At 46.6% G+C, this 25,351-nt stretch overlaps 1 protein-coding gene across 2 annotated transcripts in view; it reads left to right on the top strand.

Moving 5' to 3' along the window:
- The window catches only part of Ephb1 (EPH receptor B1), a 429,402-nt gene that overhangs the window by 264,231 nt on the left and 139,820 nt on the right, over positions 1 to 25,351 (top strand). For both annotated transcript variants that reach the window (XM_031343409.1, XM_031343410.1), the window contains one exon: positions 21,405 to 21,560. In XM_031343409.1, coding sequence (XP_031199269.1) covers positions 21,405 to 21,560 — 156 coding nt within the window. The remainder of the gene's footprint in view (positions 1 to 21,404; positions 21,561 to 25,351) is intronic.

Below are 25,351 nucleotides of genomic sequence, written 5' to 3'. Positions count from 1 at the left end.
AGAGAGAGAGAGAGAGGACACTAATGAAAAGACTTTTGACCAAGGCTGGGGTGGAAAGTGGGGAAATTGGAGTAGAGCCCAGAAGGTAGGAAGGCAGGATGTAGTGATGGTTGGATTGGAAGGAGAGAAGTTTGGAGAGGTTACAGGCTTTGGGGCAGGTGTTGTGAGCCATCCAGAGGACAGAGGTCTAAAATGCAGGAGAGCCTGTCATGATGCTGAATGCCTACAGTCCCAGCAGGAAATGCAGGAGGTAGTGTCAGGGGAGTCAGGAGTTCAAGTTTATCCTTGACCACATAGGAAGTCAGAGGCCAGTTGGGATTATTTGAAACTCTCTTCTGAAAACCAGGAAAGGAAAAGAGAGGAGGAAAGTAAGACCAGATAGGAACATCAAGACAGAAACGCTAGGCAATAGAGCAGAGTCAGTCCCATCAGGAAGAGCATCTCCCCTGTGGCTGGGAGGACAGGTGAAGGCCATGGTGCTCCCACATGCTGTTCTCATACATTTCCAACTAGGGACTTAATTAGGTGTGTCATAGGCAGGAGTCAGTGTTGGGTTAATTAAAAGCCTACACATTAAAAACAATAATAATACAGGCAAATGGATCCCTTGAGTCCTGTGTCTTGCCTACTCCATCCCCTGGTGCACAGAGGGCCTGTGGTTGATCTGTCCTGGGATCTTTCTTCCCCCAGAGCAGGTGCAGAGGCAGCACCATGGGTGTCCTTGTGGCAACATTCAAGACAAGCTGCTCTCAGCTACTGGCTGTTTCTCCCTCTGCCTGAGGGTTTTTTTTTGGGGGGGGGGGAAGGATTTTTCTTTTTTCTTTCAGCTCAGAGATATGCCAAGAAAATGAAGTAAATGTAAAGAATGAGAAAGACCAAATTGTCTTTAGTTTGAATGGCTTTCTCCCATGTGAAAAAGCGACCATTCATTGCAAAATATTTATCTTCATTATGCTTGGTCTCATTATTGATGGAGAAGCCCTGCAGACTAATGGGAAAATCTCTCTGGGAGGCCTGACTCTGGATGATGAGCTAAGTCTCTATTTGCCTTTACTGTTCTGGGTTGGGCCTACCCTTGGATCCTGGGCATCAGATCTATGAGTTTCTATACTAAGAAACAAGTATAGCCCAGATGATGCAAATCACACCTGGATACTGCAATGCCCGCCTATGGTTCCACGCTGTCATTTCCAGGGACCTCTCTGTGATTCTACCTGGCCACCCTGTCCCCTACCTTGAGAGGTGTTATGGAAGATAATTGAGAACGTGTACCCTTGTCATTTACGGAAAAATCTTGCAAAAAAAATTTCATCATCTTTCTGATGATGGATGTTGGAGGGGCTCACGCAGGAAGCCTTGGGAACTGTAATTAACATCAGTATCACGCTTTGGACTGGCTGGCCAGTACACAACAAGCTGGAGAGCTGTTCTTGCCTGCTTTCGTCCCATGTCCCAGACAAGCCCAAGGTTCAGACTGACAGTATCAGAGCCTCCCAGATTGCAAGGCTTAGAAACAGCCTCACCAACACGCCAGGGCTTCAGATGATGCTGAAGAGGAAGTCAGTGGTCCCACTGTTGCCACCTGTGACATTCTGACACTTCCTGCTTTCACATGGCCCACCTGCAGCTGCACATCCACAAGCAGGCTCGGTTCTGGTTCTGGCTCCTCTGTGCTGGCTACTGGCTGAGTCCGTTGTTGAACATCAGGAGATAGTGAGAACGGCGCCTACGTTGAGGAATTCCTGGAGGGAGACTGAGATCGTCTTTGCAAGCTCATTACTGGTCTCGGAACTTTATAGATACCACACCTCATAAATTGGTACAGTGTGACATTTGGCTGTGCACTAAGGAGATGTCAAGGGTGATTTAGAACTCCTGCGCGTGAATTTCCGGTCTGTGTCAACACGTGGCAAAGCTATGAGTGGGAGGGTGCCTTTATGAGTCGTCTCTCCTTCCTCTCCATTGAGATCACCCACATTCAGGCCCGCAGCCTAGGCAAAGATAGCATCGAGAAAGTTGGATGTGGGTGGCTCCTCACTCTAAGATCCAGTGTGTCAGCATCATCAGGTGTGGCTGGGCACTCGCGTAGCCTGAAGCCTCCAGTATCCGGCCCACCCTCCCCGCCTCCGTCTTCCCAGGTGACTGGCATCTCTTGCCACGCGTCCATCTCAGTGTATTATTAACACTTCCCTCTGTCTCAAACCACTTCCCTTCCCCCAGGGAGTGCTGTGGGTTGGAAATGATGGTCTTTAATCATTTCTTAAGTGACCAGCCCTGAAATCATTTCTTAGAGCCATACACACAAATTAAATCATAAATCCACAGTGGGCCCTGTGAAGGTCTGAAGTGTAGCCCTGATTAAGAGCAGAGAGCAGCTCTCTCCAGGAAGAAGGCGTCTCCTGAGCGAGGGAGAAGGCCAGCCTCGGAGAGAATAGAGAGGTGGTATCTGGAAGTTGGGTCCCTTGCACTTAGCTGGTTCTGCTTTGGACTAAGGAGGTGTGGAGACTGAAGGAGCCATGAAAGAGGCCCCACCGCAGAGTTAGGAAGGCTGGGAAACTCCGGACAGGGCTAAGCCTTCAGGGCTTCCAGAGCCAAACAGTACCACAGCGACTTTGCCTGATGTCTGTGCAGCAGGAAGCAGAGGAGTGGAAAGGGTTAAACCAGACAGTGGGGAGCTGGTGTGGGGGTGTCCTGACACCCCTCCCCCGCTCCCGGACCCTTGCTCATCTCCAGGTTCCATTCAGGCTTCTTCTCTGTTCATGACTTTCCAGCCTATCTGGGATACCAGGCATCGGTCTGCACATCAGAATCTCTACTAGGTGGATGGTGGGCCATCAGCAAGAGCACTAGCCAGCTGTCATGCATCTTTGAGCCACTTCACTATCTCTGCATACAGCCCATGACATTTCCTTTGCCTGGAATGTATATTTTATTCTATTTATTTGCCAAGCAAGAGCACTAGCCAGCTGTCATGCATCTTTAAGCCACTTCACTATCTCTGCATACAGCCCATGACATTTCCTTTGCCTGGAATGTATATTTTATTCTATTTATTTGCCAACTAAATCCCCGTTCACGTGTCACAACCCATGCCACCTAACACCTCCTCCAGGAAGCATCTCTCTCTTTGCTTCTAGCAGCTGTTAACCATCATAGTTTGTATTAGCTTTTAGCTGGTTCTTCTGCTAGAACCCAGAGAGAACCCAAGCTTGCCTTCATCCTGTCTCAGCCTGCTGAGTCCTGGTTGGTGGCAGGGGCTGGGGCGGGGCGGGGCGGGGGGGGGAGGAGGCAGTGCTCTTCTTATTTCAGAACCCATGAAGAGGCTAAGAGCTTTGTGGGGAAAGGGATGTGTCAGTACCCGTTGTCTCCTTGAGAAATCCTATGTAAAATCAAGGTGTTGATATTACAGCCATGACCCGATTCCCAAATGGCGAGAGCCTGCTCAGAAATGTACTCAGCTTGATGAACGGGTGCATTTCAAGCCCCTGCTGATGAATTCAGGAGTTGAATAGCTGTCATTATGAAATAATTGACATGTCTTGGTGAGTTGCCTTTGTTCCCCTGATGAAATTCTGGATTCTTATTGAGAATGGAGATACAGACCCGTTACACGGGAGCAATATTGTTTCATGGCCCTTTATCCCAGTCATTAACAAATGAGCATTGTATGTACAAATGGGAGAAGGAGGATTTAGTCATGGCATTTCACAGAGTTACAATGATCATTAGCCTGGCTGTGGTGACATCTATGTTCAAAGGCACACAGCTTACTTGGCATTCTCTGGACAGACAGCAGGCTGCCTACTTCTGTATCTGCCATCTCGTCTTGAAGTTATCTGGGAGAATATAAACTGAGACATGGTTCATCTGGGTACCTAGACCAGGGTTTCAGATAATAATAGCTGTGTGCATCATATATTATACAAACAGCCAATGCTTCACTCTCTTGAAGCTTCTGCTACTTTGAGGTGGGCCCAGCTGGTTCTGTGAACACTCCAACCCTTTCCCTGCTTGGCTGTGCAAGCATCCTTTGGAAGGATGGCAGCTTCCTCCTTCACTTCTTGTGCTTCTTGCCCTTCCTTCTTCCTTGGCCCCAGAAGCCACTGGGAAAATGAAACTCCATTCCAGAACAGGCCTCTGCAGACATCCTGGTGACTACATCCATGCATCATGATTTCATACCTGGTCAGGAATCCAGGTCAACAGGCCTCAGAGGGGAGCAGGAACAACATATGACATAGGTTATAGAAGCCGTGTGTGTGTGTGTGTGTGTGTGTGTGTGTGTATGTGTGTGTGTGTATTTCCTTCTTAAGGCAGAGAAAGGAGGGCAAGATACCCTTGGTGATCAGAGGGAGATGTCTCATGTGGGCCCAGATGTCCTTGAGCTGGTGCATTTCCAAGTCTTTATCCACATATGCATGAATAAAGAAAGCCTACAGACGACACAAATGACTTTCCACAGAAAATAATCAGAAAGGCCACGAGTTTGGGTGCCAGGCAGATCTGCCTTTGAATTCTGATCCTCTGATGGATGATCTTGTCAACTCTCAACTTCCAACAAGGCTGAGAGTCACCTAAGAGACAAACCACTGGATATGCCTGTACAATCTCCAGGAAGGTCTGAGTGAGGTGGGAAGAGGAAGCAATCTCAATGTGCATGGCTCCATCCCACAGACTAAGGGATCAGACTGAGAAAGAGAGAATGAGAGGAAGAGATAGAGAGAGAGAGAGAGAGAGAGAGAGAGAGAGAGAGAGAGAGAGAGAGAGAGAGAGAGAGAGCATTAGGTGCTACCTTGAACAAGCTACTAAATGGATCTGGGCCTAAGTTTCCTGTTTCCTATTTTGGAACAGTATAACCAATGTACTGTAATGTGGCCTTGATGTCTTGATGTCATTCTGAGCAAGTGACCTGCCCATGGTGACAGTGACCTGTCAGTGGTAAGAGCTGGCCACTGTTCATTGTACACTATTGTTATTGTGTGAGGTGGATCTCATGGAGTCTAGGCTAACCTCCAAAGCCCTGGGCATCTGAGGACAACTTTGAACTCCCAGTCTTTCTACCTCCATCTTCCAGGTGTGTGTGCACCACCACGTCAAGCTTATTGTCATTTTATTTTGCTTGTATGTGGTACTTGTGCTCGTTAGTATGAGTGCACGCACGGAAGCCTGGGGATGGTGGATGGCAGTGTCTCGGTCATTTTCCACTTTTATTTTCTATCCCCCCTTTGTGTGTGTGTGTGTGTGTGTGTGTGTGTGTGTGTGTGTGTGTGTGTTCATATGTGCAAGGTGTGACTGTGGATATACATGGGCCACAATGTACATGTGGAGGTCATTGCATAGCCTTAGGTACATTTTAACTAAGGCAGAGTGTCTATGCCAGGCTTAGTTCCTCAAGCTTCCAGGGATTCTCTGCCGCCTGTCTTACTGTAGTAGCACTGCTGTTGACATGGATTAAGGTGTCTGGCTTCTGCATGCAAGTCCTTATGCCCATGTGGAAAGTGCTTCACCCACTGAGCCATCTTCCCAGACCGCCATCTTTAGTATTTTAGGCTCTTTCACTGAACCCAGAACTCATTGATTTTACCAGGCTGGCTTTTTGCTTGGCTTCAGGGTATCCACCTATGCGTGTCCCAGCACTGCACTGGGGTTACAAGCACGACCCATCATGCCTGGGTTCTTCCATGGATGCTAAGCATCTAAACTCAGGCCCACGTGCAGGCGCTTTACCAACAGCACTGTCTCCCCAGCCTGTGACTACAACGAATAAAACAACTTTTCCTAAAAGGCAGTTTTAGAGATGATTTTCACAGGTGTTGATTAGCTTAGGACAGATCTTGTACCCAAGAGTCTCACCCTACACTACGCCCATAGATGATGTCAGGTTTTCATATTGATGAAGTGGCATCAAAAGCTGTCCAAGAGAAAACAGGCTCTTTCCTCAGCAACAGAGGGACTGGTTTCGAATCTACCTGTCTGGCTGGGTGTCAGTCGTTCTTTTAGCTTTGATCTTGTGACCCCTGTTTGTTGCTTTGGCTAAGTCCTTTCTGAATTCATAGCTGTTCAAGGTCTGCTCCCCATCTCCCACTCCCACAAGGCCTGCACTCACTATCCCTCCTCTCTTTAGCCTACCTGAACAGGCCCTGTGGAGTTGAGTGGCTTTTGATTCCCTAAGTGCACATGAGGCCTAGGCCTGCAAGCGCACCCTCACACTTCTGACCTTTAGCATGGGAATCTCCTTTAATAACACATAACTGATGTCCTTGAAGGCAGTAGGTGATAACATGCCCTTCTAGGAAGCTGTAGATGGAGAGGCCATGGACTCACTGGAAATTAGTTCTCAGCACCTGGGATAGATAGTCAGCCTGAGAGCGTAGCTACCCAGCTTTTCCCATCTCAGTCAACCTACTCAGGTTGCCATGGTCTGAGATCAGCGTCACTCCTTTTACAGCCCCAGAGCTAACAAGCTAAGAGTTGGCTTCCCAGCACTACTTAGAATGGGGATGTCTTCTCCATCCAACAGCTGTAAGTCTCATTTCTTTTGCTCACAGGCCCTGTGCAAGCTGTGTGGTGTTGAATGGCTTTTGCTTTCCTTAGTGCACGATCATATCTAAGCTTGCAAGTGCACCCTTAACACTTTTGATCTTGGCTGTGGTTGCCTCCCTTCATAACACGTAAGTGGTGCCCCTCGGAGGCAGTAGGTGACAACAACCCTTTGGGTTGGCAATGTCTAGAGTAACGCGCATGGGTCAGGAAAATGGCACTGGCCAAATCCCTTGCCTTCAGCCTCTGGGTGAAGCTCAGGCTAGTGTGACTTGTCTTCTACAGTTGAACCTGAGTACTCTTGTACTTGGGTATGTAGAACATCATTATCACAGCTCCAGTCTGGCTGATGGGTCGTTCCACTTTCTCAGAGTGACGTTTTTGAGATCTCCAATGAACTCTATTCGCCATCCCTGTGTTTGAGGATCCAAGACGCTGCCAAATGACACCCTTCTGAGGTGTTTGGCACTGAGCCAGCTGGACTTGTCTTCGGTGCCTGCCCACTCTTGCCTGCATGCCCTGCCAAGCTCCTCTCCTTCGGCATTCTGCTAAGTGGGTCCACAGTAGTGAGGGTCTGTTCTGCCACACAAGCAAGGTCAGCACAGAATTAGCAGGGCTGTCCCTTGTCCCTTATCTGTCCAGACAGCTCTGACGACTCAGCATGAGTATTTCAGCTCCAAAGCTTTTGCTCTACCATTACCACAAAGTAAAAGTCATTTATTTTGTTTGCCTGCCCACCTCGAATCCTGTATAATATCATTGGCAGATTTATATGTTTGTGGCTTGGTGACCTGGGGAGAAGCTGCAAGACTCTATGGTACCCGTTTTTACTCCTGGGTTCCTGTAAAGGTCACAGCAAAATTATTTTATCAAGTACACCACGGAAGGGGGGAATCTTAATCTTCCATTTTAGTTATGCAGCACTCGACCTTCTCTGGAGAACGGCACACTCACTTCTACGTGACGCCTCTCTCACCGATGCACACCGAGAGTGTAATTAGGTGCCTGGCTTCTCAGTTGGGAAGGAGACTTCATGAGGATGACCTCAATGAGGAGAGAGAGAGAGAGGGTAGAGCGAAGAGAGGTGGGGGCATGGGTTAGGCCCTGGGAGCTGTATTAGATTCATCCCAATGACAGGGGCCCTGTAGTAAGGACCTGACACCAACATGTTCTGATGTGCTTCCAACTACCCACCTCAGGCCACCGCCTTCTTTTCCCTGTCCCAGGTCTTTGAGGAACAGTGGCTGCCTCGGCATTGTGTTAAAAGTTCCAGAGCTTAGCCGGGCATGGTGGTATATGCCGTAGATCCCAGCATCTCTCTGAGTTCAAGGCTAGCCTCGTCAACATAGAGTGAGAACCTGCCTCAAAAATAAATAAATACATACATAAATAAATAAATACACCAAGAAGTAAAAATAAAAATGAAGATTCAGAGTACTACTCTCCATTGGTCAGGAATGATAAAAGGATTGATTAGTGCTGTCTGCTGTGGCTGGCAGAGGCAGAGGCACGGTCCCTTTGCTGCATGTTGGCTAACCTGATGTAGGGTATTTTGTTTTATTGGGCTTTTCTCATAGTGTCTGCCTATGATTTGTGAGCTCACTGAAGCCTCAAGGGGTTGAATTCTGGAAAAGGAGGGCTCACAACAACCTTCCTAAGAGAAAGCCCTATTTGCCTTGTCAGAATTTGGAGAGAAAATGAGATTTGTGTGATACACCCAAATGTGGTTGCTTTTTCTCTTTTCTCCTTGATTCCTTCTGTCCATCCTCCCTCCCCTCTCCCTCCATCCATCCTTCCTTCCTTCCTTCCTTCCTTCCTTCCTTCCTTCCTTCCTTCCTTCCTTCCTTCCTTCCCTCATTTCTTTTCTCTTGGTGTATGCCACTGTACACAGTTCTGGTGTGCATGGCTGTGTGCTGTGTGTGTGTGTGTGTGTGTGTGTGTGTGTGTGTGTGTGTGTGTGTATGTGGTGTTCTGAATTTTTGCATTTGGGTTCACTCTGTGGAAGGAAGAGGTGGTGTATCCTGGGAGGACTCAACCACAGGCTAGCCTGTTGTGCCCGAGGCCTGGGCAGGACCAAACCCATAGAGACACAATGAGAATTCACCTTCATTCATCAGAACTTGTTTAGACACTATTTGAATCCATTAAGGTGTTTGTCAGGAGAAGTGCTTAAAAACAAGGTTCTCCCCCGCTCTGAGGGTAAACACTGCAGTTTGAAAACATAGGAAGCTGCCTGATGGCCAACATATGTCCCACTTGTCCATGGTGGGCACAGAGCCACCAGACTGATGGAGTTTTTAGAACATGACAGCTGGGCTCTGCTGGGGAGGGGCTTGGGGTACACAGGGCTAAGGAGGGGGTGGCTAGGGATTCCCCTGCCCTTGCTGACAGAGTGGGGGCCTAGGATGGCTTTCTGTTGGGGCATAAAAACAAACAACTGTGGTTGGAGCGTGGAGAACTCTGCTTTGGGCTACGTGACCATTAGTCACGTCCCTATGTGGGGAGTGTGGTCACATGTTCCAGGCCAGGAGTCTTGGTAGGGAGCAGGGAGACGTCTACAGTCCTCAGATGGGTGCCTGGATGCCAGGGTCTCTGAACCCACTCAACCTTACCAAGTTTCCTGGCACAGTCTACTGCCCCACAGGCAACCTGGGGCCTATTACAATGGCCAAACTGATCTGGTCCTCATCTTCCTCTGTCTTGAATACAGGGATCCAGTGAAGCACCTCCTTGATGGCTGACAGGGAAGCCCGGGGAGGATAGTGTCCTCTCAAAGGAGGCATCCACCCTGCAGAACATCAGTTCCTCCACTCCCCAGCATGGATCATCTCCTTTATTGTGCTTGCCTATCTGGCTTGTAACATCACCTCCTCAAGAACTCTCCGCTTGTGTGTGTGTGTGCGCGCACACACAGTTGTGTATGTATGCACAAGCATGCATGTATGTATGTGTGTGCATAAGTGTGCATGTGTGCATGTTCAGGCACATATATGCCAAGGTGTTTCCTCACCTTCCACCTTGCCTTTGACAGTAAAGTCTCTTGAGTGTCTCACATTACCATGTCCCTCTTGGGGTGGGTTCTGGGGACCTGACCTCTGGTCCTTATGATTTCATGGCAAGTACTTTTTATCTACTGAGCTATCATCTCCCATCTGTGAAGGGCGCTTGATCCTGCCCTGGAGCCCTTGCTTGAGGAATCAGCATCAGACTGAATCTCCACCAGGTGTCTCACATGCCAGATTTTCTGTGCCCAGCACCTGCTTAGCCGGTGTACAGGCGATGACATACAGGAAGGGGATCTTAGATGTGTAGCAAATAGATGGCAGATGGCAGTGTATGTGAAGGTAAAGGGAATCGTTCCTGTAAAATGGATTTGGGCGACACTGACAGTAGCTGAAGGGTGGAGTTAAAGACATGGAGATACAGGGGTACATGGGGGATCTAGGTTAAGTGGGAGTGTTCTAAGACAACCTGTGGGCCGCTCACACCCCACCTCTTACCTCACACCCCCCTTCCCACCAAATTTGCCTTGTCCCACCCAGGCTGCCCCTAATTTGTGTGGCTTTCTGGCATTCTGCTATTTGAAGAAGATATTTGTCTATATAAAAAAGCAATATAAATTTACTGCCAAAAAATGGGGAAATATAAATCAGAAAATATGAAAAACCTACCCCTCCCTCATCTCACTATTATATATTTAAAAAGCTATGAAATTGTTATTACTAATGACTGCATAATACTGTTTGTCTATATGTGGCTATTTTTTCAGTCATTAATAAATAACCAGTATATATTCAGGTCATCAAGCCTCACAACAGAGAGTAAGTTAAATCACAGTGTACCCATTTGTGGTTTTTAGGTTGCCACTTTTCCATCTTATAAACTGTCATGGAAGCCCACAGTTCTCTTTTGAATCACATCACTTTAGGATAAATTCTGTAGAAAGAGGGACTTAAACACTCTTAGACTATTTGCCACTCTGGGTCCCACCTTCCAACACTGATGAACATTTGCTATTAAAGGCCCTGGGAATGAGCGGGCCACCTCACAGAGGTAGGCAGACCCTGCTCTGCCTTACCCCATCTTCTGACAACACTTTCAAGATTGTAGGAATCCAAGAGAATGCAGGGCCAGGCTCTCTGTCTACCAAGTGTTTGCCTGGCAGCAACTCTCCTGTTGACTGTTATTGTCCCCTGCCCCATGCATGGGCACTAACGTCCTGTGTGCAGCCACTCTCCTGTTGACTGTTATTGTCCCTTGCCCCATGCATGGGTACCAATGTCCTGTGTGCAGACTCCAGGATGTTCCCGTGGGAACCAACTCAGATTCTTACACTGTTCCTCTGAGGCCCAAGAGAGGCATATGAAGGGCCTGCCAGCTGCCCCCAAGAATTCTTACCATTCTTCCAGCTGTCTACCTTTCCCTTCCATCCATAGGTCGGCTGCAGCAATGAATAATTTCAATCCCACTCACTGGCTAGCCTGGGAAGTCTTAGATGCCTTCTGTCAAGGAGTGGACAGCCCTTCCTAGCTCAGCCCTTGCTCACTCCTTGCTCAGCCCTTTCTAGCTCAGCCCCTGCTCTCTCCTTGGCCTATTGTATTTGTTCTCTTGGGTGCTCCAGCCCCACTCTCATCCCTTGACCCTTGCTGGGATAAAGCCAATCTGTCCCTTGAGGCTTTAGGGAAAGGTACTACAGCTGCATGTGCAGGGACAGTGGCCTCCTCTTCAGAGCTTTTTTTTTTTTTTTTTTCCTGTGACATCCTAGAGTCCTCAAGGTCTCCCTGCCACTCTGAGGACATGTGAGTCTCAAGAACGGCCTCTTTAGTTCTGCCTCCTGGTTAGGGAATAGGTCTGAGATAAAGACACAGTCAGCCACAAGAGGAGCCAGCTCCGTCCCGGTTTCCAGGTGAATCCCACTCAGGCTTCCCTGTTCTGGATCTTTCCTACCATGATCTCTGTCCCTGTCAAAACCACAAGGATGCTGAGCCTCTTCTTTGATCACTAAGGGACATCTCATAGGGTGTTGGTGGCCCAGGAAAACATCTAATCTTATATGCTGAGGTCTCCCACTCCCTTGTTCATCTCCAGGTGTGTGAAAGATGGCCAGTCAAACACTCAGCCTGTCTCCTTGCAGAGAGCAGCTTGTTGATATTTCTGAAGGCAGTACTTTGTTCTAGGACTTTTACAAACACCACACAAAACTCTCCACTCGCTGGAGGGGGCGGGGGAGGTAATTCTGTGCCCTTTGTTGTTCTGTTGTTTCTCCAGAGTTTGGAGAAGTGAAGCGGCTTGCTCTTGTTCATACTGCAGCAACCAGCAGCTTTGCATGACCCCCAAAGCTCAGTGGTTTTGTTTTCCCACACTTTGTCAGCGTGGGCCTGAGGACTTGGCATGGACCCCCGAGGTAATTCGTCTGGATCAGGGCCTAAGATCCTTTGTGTCTGCCATTCCAGGTGCTGGTGATTCACGTCTCAGCTCCGCTCTACTGCACATCGCAGAAAGTGTGGTGCCTAAGCAGCAGACGTTTATTTCTCACTGTTCTGGGAGCCGGGCCGTCCAAGATCAAGTTGCCTGTGCAGGGCATCTGGTGAGGGCCTGCTTCCTGCTTCACACATGGTGCTTTCTTGTGTGTTCAGATGGCAGAGAACAGAGAGAAGCCAGGCTGCCTCCCCTCTCTCCTGAGAGCACGAAAAGGCTCCTTCCCCAGGATCGATCTGATCAGCTCCCAGAGGCTCCAGCTCTAAATGCCAATGTTGATTTTAGGGGCACAGGCATCTAGTCTGCTGCATTAACACAGACCATTAGAAAACACCCCAGTGACCTGGATCCGGGGTTTAAGGTCAGTTTTGTACTTGCCTTGGACAGAGTTTAATGTGCCCGGCTACCTCCTGAGAGCCCCAGAGCCTGTCCCTTCTCCTTGGAACCTTATTGGGACCAAATCCCTTCTTGGTCCTGACTTGTGGTTCCTCCACTGCTTTGAGAGAAAGCCTCCCACCCCCCTCCCCAACTCCATACCACCTCTTCAGCATCTTCCATGCAAATGAGTTCCCTGGCTTGCTACCCCAGCAGCCCTGTTAGTAGCTTAATGGCACTGTGACTTACAGCCTGTGTCAAGATGCCTGCAGAACACATCAATTTCAGCAAGTGTCATCATGAGTGACACGAGTGTATGACACAACTAAGTATCCCAACTGCACAGGCCATTACAGCTGGCACTGGGCCTAGCAAGGGAAGACCTAGAGGATCTGTTTGAGCTTCCCAGGCACTGGGTAATGTAGTACGTTCCCTGGCCCACTTCCTCCAGAGAAGCCCTCAGCTACTCCATGGTCCTGGCCACTTCTCCAGCTTCTCTAAGCTTTCCCAGGCAAGCAGGTTCCTGGTACATTTTTTTTTTCTCTCTGCTCCAACCTCTCATCTCTGCATCTGCTTTAACCCCTCTTCCAAAGGTCTGCACTGATGCTGACTCCTCGGAGCAGCATCCTCAGCTCCCATTCACTCCCTACTCCCCAGTGAGAGAACAAGGCACCTCTACTTCAATGATAAAGTTTTTTCCACATCACTTTATCCTGCCTTCCCCAACTCTCCTCAGGATCAGAACCTGTATCCATACTTCAGTGTCCTCTGGGAAAAATAATTAAATGTAATGAATAAATGCTCTTTTATTACCAAAGTGTGTGTATATCACCAAATACTGATAAAATATCCAAAGCAATAATTACTAACAATGTGGATTCCTGTTTTTCATTTCAGTTAGTATTATATGTATTATATATAATATACATATATATGATTAAACTCATAGTCTTTGTATAGTTTTACTTCTAAAGTATTTTCTAAAATACAATGGTAATGACTGGTTTGCATTCTACTACATGAATGTTTCCTATTTACTTAGTCAATATTTTCCTATTAAAATTTTAAAGTCCCTCCTCTGTCCCTTCCTTCCCTCCTTCCTCCCCTCTCTTCCTCCCTTCCCTCCTCACTTTGTTCCCTTGTTCTTTCTTTCCTTCCTTCCTTCCTTCCTCCCTCCCTCTGTCCCTCCCTTCCCTCCTCCCTCCCTTTCTCCCCTCTTCTCTTCCATCTCCCCTCCCTCCCTTCCCTCCTCCCTCCCTTCCTCCTTTCTCTCCTCTCCTCTTTCCTCCATTCCCTCATCTTCATTTCTTTCTTCTGCCTTAGAAATAACACTATAATGAACGCCCATGAACAAGCCTTTACCCCATTTTCCTGCTTTTTCTTCCAAAGTCTTTATTTTTGAATAAAGGCTTTAAATATTTTTGAAATCTTCATCTGAACAACCCTCCAGAAAATCTGGAAGAATTGCCACTGTATGGCGCTGCCCTCAGCTCCTTCCCTCCAATACAGAATCATTTGTTGCAGTTGTTATTGTTGTAGCCTTGATCTTTGGGGCATTATTGCAGTAGGCCTTCAGTGAGCATCCATGTTAACCAGCTATAATATGTGGAAGGCCTGTGCCATGCATAGAAGAAAGAAAAACACAAACATGAGTTAGATGTCAGAGAGCATTCAAACTTCTGCTGTTGATGGGTGGAGGAATGAGTGGGTAAATGAGTCATTGTTTGGGTGTATGATTTGATGGATGGGTGGGTAGTGAATGGATGGATTGGTAGGTGGGTAGTGAATGGATGGATTGGTGGGTGGGTATATGGATGAATGGATAGATGTGTGGATAGATGGATGGATGAGCAGAAGGATGGATGGGTAGGTAGGGCGCTGGATTGCGGGTAGGGTAATGGGTGGATGGATTGGATGCATAGAAGTTTTGATGGATGAGTGAGTGGCTTGATGTATGTGTGAGTGAGTGGACTGATTAGTGGATGGATAGGTAGATAGGTGGTGGGTGGATGGGTAGGTGGAGTCAGTATTCTTGGTGCAAGCCCCTATGGAACTCCAGCCATAAGATCTGTGGGAGGAGCCATGCAGATCCAAGAGTGTTCCTCACTTCCACAATGCCTTGCAGTTCTGAGCAGCTACAGAGAGACGTGTGTGTGTGTGTGTGTGTGTGTGTGTGTGTGTGTGTGTGTGTGTGTGTATAGTACAAGCAAGCCACAGAGGTAGTGGGGGAGGAGCTAGGTGTGATGTTCTGTGAACCTCTTTCTTCCTGAGCAGGGATGTGCTCGGCTCCTTCATTGTCACCCCACGAGGCAGGCAGACCTCCCTGAACCAGCTGCTGAGTTAGACCTGCCTTGAGAAAGAGGTCCTGGATCTTAAGCAGGAGATGAATATTCATTGGCATGAACCTTTGCAAACTCATTTGGGGAAAAAAAATTAGATCAAGAGAAGTAATCAGATTATTAAAAAGAGAGTGCAAGGACAGAAGGCAGTGGTGGAGAGAAAAAAACCGCATTTAAAATGCAAAGAGAGAGTCTCTTCCTGTGGAGTAGCACTGACCTCCTGGACTATGCACCAAGAATCACTAAGCTCTCCCCCATTTCTGCTGCATAGAAATGTTTTCCGAGGCCTCCACTGAGAAAGGGGGGACAGAGGCAGTGGGCACCCTCCACCTTTGAAAAAAAAATTATCAAATAATATTTTGAGGTTTCCGTCTTATCTTCCTTAGATATCAGGGAAAAATTGCGCGAGCTAAAGAGGCTTGGGTGAGTGGTGAGTGACAGGTTAAAGGGCTCCAATAAAGATTAGATGGTCCACTATCTCCTGAGGAAATTGCATAAAAGTGGTTATTCCCTCTTGCTTCTATTAATTTCCTCTTCCTGACTGCTTGGAGAAGCTTCATAAGCCGGTGCTGCAGACGGGGGGACGAGAGGCGCTTTCCATTATCTCAATCACTGCACTGTTTATGAGACACTTAATCTGTTTCTTTATAAAGTAATAGTACTGTAGGTGATGGATTCTGTGTCACTGGAAGGCTTCGTGCAGGGACGGGAGGAGCGGGGCGTTCTCCAGAGCATTGTAAGCAGCAGGTAATTTGTTACAGCTTTGAGGTGCTGAGGAGAGTGTGTGTGTGGGGGGGTAGCATTCCAAGGTGACCTTCTGCTAGAGATGACACATGCCAGCCTCCTCTTATGGCTTAAAGGGGAGGGAAATGTGTGTTTTGCTTGGAGGATGGGAAGTATGTATGTGCTTAGGAGTGGAGCAGTCGGGTCTCATTCCCTCCCTCCTCCCTCTGCTGAAGGCAGGAAGAAGGAGAGAGGATGTGAAGAGTACCCCCACCCCCACCTCTGGTCTGCTATGTTAGCCTTTGTCTGAACCTGGACACTTAAAATGGAGGAGAGAAACCTCCCACTTTTCTAAAGAAATAAAGACAATTGTGGTCTGCTCCTGCGTCAGAAACGCAGCCTCATGTCGTGGTGTCTTGTGACTGGTTGAAGGCTGGTGTCTTCCAGGAATACATGGGGAAGTGCGAATGGCTTCCCACCCATCCTTACAATCGTGCTCAAATGATCCTTGCCCAAGCCTTCTCCCCACATCTCCCACCTCTTGAATGCTTGGCTCTGTCATCCTCCCTACTTCTGAGTCTTTTAGTATGGTTGTTGTTGGAAACTGTCTCCTGTAGTCCAGGCTATCTCTGAGCTGAGGATGGCTTTGAACTTCTAGTCCTCCTGCCTTGACCTCCCAAGTGTTGATACAGACAGGCACCACTCTGTCTGGCTTATCCAGGGCCAGCAGCTTCACGTGCATAAGGCAAGCATAATGTTGGCTGGGTCTCATCACTAGGCCTCTCTTTCTGAATCTTGCCTCCTAGAAAGATGCTTCATGAGCTGCTCATCTTATAAGGCTGGATTTCCAAAGTGTGTGTGTCTGGCTGACTGGGCCCTGACCAACATAGTTCTGCCTTAGAAGTGCTTTTCCATCCTGCCTCACCCCGTCAGAAAGGGAGCCTCAAAAGCCTGAAACTCTTTTGACATACACAGTGCTATTCCTCTTAGCGTGTCTCCTGGCTTCCAGTAGGTCCTCAGCCAACAGTGGCTGAATGGAGATGCTCATCATGATAGTGGTGACTGGACCGTAATTCTCTATAAGGAAAGAAAACTAGATTTTGAAATAGAACTGTTATCTACCTCAAAAGTATTTGTATTTGGCTAGCAATATTTAACTGTTATTATTTCTGTAAATCAGTCACACCTTTCTCTCTCTCTTTCTCTTTCTGTGATATATGTATGCACATGTTCATGTGAGGACCACATACATGCTATATACTCATGTGGAAGTCACAGGGTCATGGAGTAACCTAGACTATTAGCCCTCAGCTTCTACTTCATTCAGGGCAGAGCTTCTTACTATTTTCCACTGCATATGGCAGGCTATCTGGCCTGTGGGATCCTGGGAATTCTCCTGTCTCTGCCTTTCATCCCCACCATAGGAGCACTGCGATTCTGTCCTGAGGGCTCAAGCTTAGGTCCTTACACTTGCACAATGAACCCTTCACATTCACTTCTTTGAGCCCTAGCTCTATATATTCTTTGCTGGAATTGACTCAAATGCTCACTTATCACTTCTAATTAAAGCTTTTTTTTTCTCAAGGGAAGTATGCTTTTCTTACTTATTTTTCTTAGTAAGAAACAACAGTGTCAGCATCTATTTCTGATTAGTAGAATCTGATACAAGATGAGTTTAAAAGGTTTTGCAGACTAGCCTGTCACTTTAACTGTTATTTAAAGCATGAACTATATGAGAAAACATTGTGCTGGTGTGATTACACGCTACAGCCTCCAACTTCATTGCACAAATTTGCAAAGGCAGTCCTTATAAGTTAGAGACTGTCTGGAGAGAGATTTCATTAAAATATTAAAACTTGGAATGTAACTATGTTGTAATTATAGGTAAAATGTATCTTATAAATACAATGGTTCACAAACCATCTAGACAGAAAAAGTCTAAACAGAAACACATTTTTTCCATTTGTTTCTAAGACTTTAACGCCTTCTTTGGTGCTCCAAACATCTCTTCTGACTTTGAATTGTAAAGTCATTGCAAAGAAAACTCAACTTTTAAAGAGGGTGTGTAAACTGGGTTGTGGAAAGCTATGCTGCTATGGCACACATGAGTGCAAGCTATGTCACAGATTTGGGTTTATTAAATACTGCTGACCTGTGAGCAGGATAGGTAGATATTTTATATAATGAAGAAACTGAGGCTGTGAGTGGTGCTGTCAATCACAGATGCTCACCTTGGTGGGAATTAGCAAATGCAGAAGTCAGAGCAAGGATGCCGCAGCCATTGTCCCCTTGGGGCCTTCAAAGTCAAAGCTCTCTCTAAGGTCCAGCTTGTGGGGTTCTGGGGAGGTAACTTAGTAAGAAAAAAGCTTGTTGTGTAAGCATGAGCACCTGAGTTCAGATCCCTAGAGCCTGCCTAATAAATAAAAAAAAGCAGGGTACAGTGGTCCATGTCTGTAACCTCAGTGGTGTGGACACATGTAGAGGCAGGAAGATTACTGAGCTCATAGGCTGGCCAGCCTAGCAGCATTAGAGGGCTCCATGTTCAGCAACCTGTGTCAAAAAACAAGATGGACAGCGATCGAGGAAGATACTTAATTTTGACTTCTGATCTCCACATTCACGTGTGTGCACACTAATATCCAAACACACACACACACACACACACACAGAGAGAGAGAGAGAGAGAGAGAGAGAGAGAGAGAGAGAGAGAGAGAGAGGATATACATACAATAAATAAGAAATAGTTTAGCTTCTAGTTCCCCTCCTTGGAGACCCAGTCACCCAGAAGAGAGACCTCCCATTCCTTCCATTCCTTTATCAGAAATCTCAGAGAAAGGAGTTTTCAAACCCCACTTCCACTTGTGGATATCAAGATGACTTGTTTATGCTGTTAACTTATTAAATGTAATGTGAGGTGGCTTTTAAGTGCTGGGAAGGAAGTGAAAACACTTTGTTCTTCTTGGACCAGTACATTAAGAAAATTACAGTGTGGCAGGGACTGGGTATGAATGCATGAGTAGTCACCAGCTTCCCTCCCCTTTGCAGGAAGGCATTCCGATGCATAGAAGTGGCAGAACCCGGCAGGGTAGGAATACTAGGGAGACTCAACACCAAGAGCCGAGGTCTTATCCAGAAGAGAAGACCGAGATGTAGAGAGAGGAAAAGGGCAAGTCACAGGGAGAGAGCTCTGAGTGAATGGGCTCAGAAAGGCAGATCAGGGAGCCAGATTTTAGACTGCCCCACATATGACAGTTGATGCTTTCTGCTTAGCGTTTTATTGATTGATTCTTTTGTTTGAAAAATTCCAATTTATCCTTTTTTTTTCTTGCTACAGAGATTTTCTTTTGTTTTCTTTTGAATGTGTTAACATGGGTCAGTGACTAGCCTATTTCTGATGTGTGTTACAATGGCAATTATTGTTTGCCCAACAGTTGTGAAACAACTGTGTACCCAGTATGTTCCAGGGAATGTGAGTCTCAGGGGATGTACTGCAGCAGAGGCCTGCTTGGGGAAAAGAAACAGAATACTGGCATTCAAGACCTCGCTTTTTGAAGTTCTGAGACATTCTGCAGTAAACAATGAACTTTACTCTTTATTTTTAGGCCCATATTTTCTGTAAGTAATGGGCATAGAAAACTCAAAGAATTTGTATTCTATGGAATGCAATTGGCTTACACCATCCCAGATTTTCCCATTTCACAGAGTTTCTCTCCAATCTGTGGTAGGCTCCCACCCAGGGTACATCCAGTGTAACTTTAGACTGTCTCCTTACTCAAGTGAGCAGCGGACGGAGGAATACCAGCGTAGGGGATGATTCTTTCTTCTTGTCTTGGCAGGGAAGAGGTAGATGTTTTGAAAATAGCTTACATGTGTACCATCACCATCATCTCTCTCACTAAGTGGTCCTAGGAATGTTTTTAACCTTTCCATGTCCCAACTTCCTCATTAGCAAAATGGAGATAATAATAGCCACCCCATAGAGTAATGTACGTAAAACACTTAAGGCGAGGTAACAGATGGTGGCTAGTGCTGTTATTAAAGAATCCACAGCTCTTTTCAGAAGGGAACAATATATTTGAGAAGATGAGCTTCGTCTAAGTGGAAGCCTTTACAACAGCCCCGTTCAGGCGACAATCACACCATACTATGATAGTGTCCTGGCTAGTTTTATGTCAACTTGACACAAGCTAGAGTCATCAGAGAGGAAAGGAGGGAGCTTCAATTGAGAGACTGCCTCTATAAGATGGGGCTGTAGATGGGGCTGGGTTCTGTAAGAGAGCAGACCAGCGTTTTCCCAGTTAGTGATTGATGAGGGAGGGCCTAGCCTAGTGTGGGAGGGGCTACCCCTGAGCTGGTGGCCCTGAGTTTTATAAGAATGCAGACTGAGCAAGCCATGGAGAACAAGCCAGGAAGCAGCTCTCCTCCACGATCACTATATTAGCTCCTGCCTCCAGGTCTTTGTCCAGTGTAAGTTCCTGCCCTCCCTGCTTTTTAATGATACATTGTTATATAGAACTGAGAGTGAGAGGGAAATGAACTCTTTCCTTCTCAAATTGCTTTTGGTCATGGTGTTCTATCACAGTAATAGTAATCCTAACTAAGACAAATAGTTGTGGCTACAATAGATCCAGAACTCCTCAACAGCAGCTTGTAACCCTCGTGACAGGGTCTCAAAAGATGAGCCAGGAATATTTGTTGAATGGATTATTGAAGTTTGTAGGGAGTCTAAACAAGTTGACTGGTCAGTTAAGTTTTACCCAATCTCAAGGAAGGATTGATTGGAGCTGGTTTTAGGGGGTTAGGAAGAAGTGGGGGATGTCGTGGTAGGGACAAACTTCGGGGAAATAGGAAAGATGAGATTATGTAGTTCTGGGGGCTGCAAGGGTGAGATCACATGTCTCAGGTCTCAGTAGATGAGACATGGCCACAGCTTGTGGGACACTATGGAGACAGACATTTCAGGACATGACTCTTGATAGCCTGGCTCTCCAAGACATTAGATGAGACACCCATAAGTGAGTACACCCTGAGTAAGGACCAGGCTATGCCAGCTCTTCCCAAGCCTTCCTGTTGTGTGTGTATGAAAGTTGACACACGCTGCCTGTAGGACCCCATCTTTTTTCATGCTCTGCCCTTGAAAGCATATCAAAATGCAATTAAGGTAGAATGGTACTTTCAAGGCAGTGACCTTGAAATCACTTTAGTATTTCGGTAAAGAATTGCTGTGAATTCTGGTGCTTTAACCATCATTCATAGCGCGTGCTAATGAGCACGTCTCAGTGCTCCTTGTGTTTGTTGCATTATGACATTTAAGAATCAGAAGTCTGGTCATTGCCAACAAAGACCCCTTTTTATCTGAGACTATAGGCTACGTTCCTTCATCAGGGGCTCAGGGAAAGGCCATGATTGTTAAGGTAGGAAGAAGGGATAGATATTTGTGCAGCAAGGGCCCAGCTACACAATTAGACTCACCTTACCAATAACGTCTGTTGACAAGCTTAAGAGTGGAAAAAAAATCACTTTTCACATTGTTTGAATGAGATGGGCCATTATCAAGATGGTTGAAGAACTGTAATATTAATCAAGATTCTCTCTTTCTGCGAATGCCAGGGCCAGTGAGCAGGAGAGGGTGGGGTGGCGAGCAGGGGGGAGGGGAATAGGAACAGGGGTTTGTTCTTGTTCTTCTTTTTTTTTGTTTTTTTGATTTTGGGTTTTTTTTTGGAGGGGAAACTGGGAAAGGAGATATCATATGACATGTAAATAAAGAAAATATCTAATAAAATAAAAAAAAATTCTCTTCTTCTGAGATGCTCACTCTGTGAATCTTGGTGTGAGGAGGGAACTCAGCCTCATTTTTGTTTTAGGGTGGCAACCTTCATTTTCTATTTTCAGGGAAGGGTGTCTGGTTACCACTCTTCTGTTAACGCTCACATGATCTTTGTGTTGTAGCCTGTCCTGCGGGGACCTTCAAGGCCAGCCAGGAAGCTGAAGGCTGCTCCCACTGCCCCTCCAACAGCCGCTCCCCTTCAGAAGCGTCTCCCATCTGCACCTGTCGGACTGGCTATTACCGAGCAGACTTTGATCCCCCAGAAGTGGCGTGCACTAGTAAGTGTCTAGTAAGGGCTGTGGGCTGGGTGGTCTGGTTCTTTGACTGTGCAAATGGTGGACCTGGAGCAAGGGAGAGACCAGGTCACACCCTCCCAGGGAAATGCTAAGTGGGGTGCTCGCCGTGGTGCTGAAAGAGAGGGCTCTCTGTTCTCAGCATCGCTGTCAGTTAAGATTGTCTTCTTTCATCCCCCTCTTTCCAGATGGGAGGAGAATCCTCTCACAAACACCCAGGGCAACTTCTGTCCACCAGATTTTAACACTGCCCATCTAAAAATGGACAGTGTTAACTGTAACTTGTAACTCTTGCAGTTCCCTCCTCCAAGATGCTCCTCCCTTCTGATTATTGATTATTTACCTTCTGGTCTCTGCAGTTGAGAATCATTCGTCAGTGCATCTCCCTATGTTTGCTTCCTTTGAGGTTCTCATAGTTTTATTTACTGTCCATTCACTCTGTAATTGCCTTAGCTACTAAATGAAAGTCCTTGGGAATCAAATCTCTATATTTATCTCCTGTGTCCCTTTAAGTGTCCAAAGTCTGATCTCCTGCCAAATGACAAGACCAGGAGCTTGACTACAGTGCCCATCTGAGTGTCCTAATTCTAGAGTCTGAGGGTTAATACGTCAGCTATATTCACTCTTCCAATTATCTGAGGTGGAAAGAAAAGCAGCCATTCTTCTGAAAGCAGAGGAACAGCTGTACTCACCGGGAAGGGAAAGGGTAATTTCCTCCTGGTCTTCTTCCCCATAAACACAGAAGGCAGAGAACATGGTTCTCCCTGAGCAGTACTTTATACATCTTTTTCCTTCTCTAAATGTTAAAGCCCTGAAGCAGGGATGCTCTCTCCTCTCAGTATTCCCATTGCATTCTGGGATCAATACTGCAGGTTAGCCTGTAACAAGACTAGAACTTTCTTCTGCCCTAGATGCTCTGGTGTGGTTCACTGTGAGCATGCACCGTCCCATATCCAGTTCTCTCTCAGTTCAGGGAAGAGGGCCACAGAGGTATATTTCATACACACAATTTGATAGAGAGAGAAAAAAAAAACATAACTGTTCCAGGTAGAAGAATTTCTCAGTCCTGGCCTTGTAGCATATATAACCTTTGCTGGGTGCAGAGGAGAAATGAAAGCGTCTTCTAGATCAAGGTCCTGCGCTCAATCGATGCTTATAGATTTGAGCTGAGGAAAAGCTCATCATCTTGTAAACTGATTTTCCCGGCTTTCCTTTTTTAGGTGGGCGGAGATTGACAGAAATGATTCCTCTCTTGTTGCCCAGAGTCCTCGTCTTTCTGTTGTGTTGTCTCCTCTTATGATTTCTAAGGGCCTCTTGGATGGCAGTCTTCCACAAGCCTAAAAAGCAATATTGAATATACTTTAGATTCCATTAAAGATGCTAAATCACTACCTGGGTGCCCAGACCAAACACCAGCCTGCACAACAGGCGAAAGCATCCATCCAGATTCTGGCTCTTGTTCTTCTGTGCACAACTTCTTCCTCTGGCCAGGGTCCATCTGCAGGTCAACTCATCCATATACAGGCCCTTAGCTTCCCACTTCAGGGGACAAATTGTCAACACACCCAGCCCTCATGATAAGGTTACCTGGAAGAAGTCGGTCCAATGGCCAGAGGCCCAGAATGCTGATGTGTTTCTATTTTCTGGCATTTATTTACCAATGCTTATCTTCCAGCCCTCTTACCTGATAGACCTATTATATCAGTTGTTGGGGAATATATGAATATTCCAGTGCCTCTGGTTTGAACATGGAAACTTCTCACCCCACAAGGCCAGCTTTCAGTTAGATCACACAGGCTTTCACCTCTCCCTTCTTGTCCAGCTAGCTCTGGAATACTCACCAATGGGGTTTCACTATACTGTCCCCTTCTAATCTTGATGGGAAGCGAGTGTGTCACCATGGCTGATGCACCTTTACACAACCCTTGTCTTGTGCCTCTAGATTAGAGAGGGAAGGATCAGACTAGAAACTGCTAAATCAAAGCATGCTTGACTGTGACAGGCAGGACCAAGAACAGCTCCTGGACTCATTGCCCCTTATCCTGGAGTGGGACAAGCACTTGGTGGGGGCGGGGGGAGACTCAGGGGCAGGACATGGGTACAACACAATGCTAGGCAAAACATGTATAAATAAAGCTACTATTTCCCTGAGCCTCATTATATATTTGATTTATTGTGTTCCAGGGAAGTACTGTATGAAAAAGTCAATTTGTTGGCTTTTATATTCTCATTAGGGTTTCCTTTAAAAGCATTCTAATTGGAGGTGCCATCTGTTCTCTTAAAAAGGCACGGCACATCACCACAGTAAATAATTTTTCAGATTCAAGGAGAATCTATAGAGCTGTTGAGGAAAGACACAGCCCTGCACTGTGGCCTTGGGGCTCCTAACTAGTCCAGCAAGTCGGTCTATCGAGACAAGTGTGCTGGGATGTGAGCCCAGCCTGAGGGGCTGGTGGAAGCCTGGAGCCAGGAGAGCTGGTTCACCTTGGAAAATGAAGGCTTGGTCTGTCCTCTCAGGAAGCAACTGTAGGCCACCTGAGCGCTGAAGACGAAGAAGATCTATATTTATAAATGTATGGGGATAGTGAGCATCTGTCATGCCACGGTGCTGTGAACCAGAGGGCAGAGCAGAGTCCAAGAGCCAGCCAAGGCCTCCAGTGTTGGAGGACCTCGGGCCGAGCTTTTGGCCACTGTATTGTGTTCAAGTGAGATTACGTCAGCAGTCTACTCCTTCCTATAAAACATTTTGTAAATGTATTTATAAAAACTTTATATAAAACATGCCCTTTGCATGATTACAGTGCATCTACTACACTAAGGATTAGTAATACGTTTTCAGCACTAAGAATGGAACCCACAGTCGTTTTCTTATGAAACAAGTGTATTACCTCCGAACTAACATCTCAGACCATGTTCCCTGATCTGCCTTTTTATTTTATTTTATTTTATTTTATTTTTTTAACTTAGGTCTTATTATATTTTTAAACTTAGGACTAATTATATTGCCAAAGGAAGACTGTGGTAATACTCTTGCCTGAGCCTTCTTAGTAGTCAGGATCATAGGCCTGCACCATTGGGCCTGGGAAAACCAAATATTTCTAATGAATCCTGTTAATCTTTGGGGGCATCATGCATATGCTGTGTTTTTGTAATGTTAGGATGTTTCTGTAGGCCTGGGATGAGTGCTTGGTTAGTAAAACATTGATGACCCGAGTCTAATCCTAACACCCACAGAATAAAACTGGATATGGTGCTGCTTGCTCACAGTCTCAATGCTGGGCGCATGCAGAGCCAGGGCTCTGTGGCCAAGCAGCTTAACCTACTGAGTGAGTTTTTGGCATACACGCACAGACGTGCACACATGTATGAACGATTAATCTATCCACTTACATCCCACTATCAGCCCCCCTGTTTCCTCTCAGTCCTCCCCCCTCAATTTCTTCACCCTCAATTCCTCTCCTCACTCTCCTCTTCCCTTCTCTTGTGAGAAGGGGGAGCCCCCCAGGGGTCAACCCCCTCCCCACACACATACATCAGTCACTTTAGGACTAGGCACATTCTCTCTCATTGAGGCCAGACAAGGTGGACCAGTTAGGGGGACAGGATTCACAGGCACACAACAAATTCAGGGACAGCCCCTACTCCAGTTGTTGGGTGACCTGCATGAAGACCAAGCTGCACATATGCTATATATGTGTGGGAGCAGGGTGTATTTTCTTTTTAATCTATTAGGAAAGCTAGAAATTACTTTGATATCTGAGAGACCCTAGAAGCCT

Source organism: Mastomys coucha, unplaced genomic scaffold, assembly GCF_008632895.1.
Source record: "Mastomys coucha isolate ucsf_1 unplaced genomic scaffold, UCSF_Mcou_1 pScaffold23, whole genome shotgun sequence".
Lineage (NCBI taxonomy): Eukaryota > Metazoa > Chordata > Mammalia > Rodentia > Muridae > Mastomys > Mastomys coucha.
Note: the sequence above shows the minus strand (reverse complement) of the source record. Positions and strands in the feature narration are given on the sequence as shown.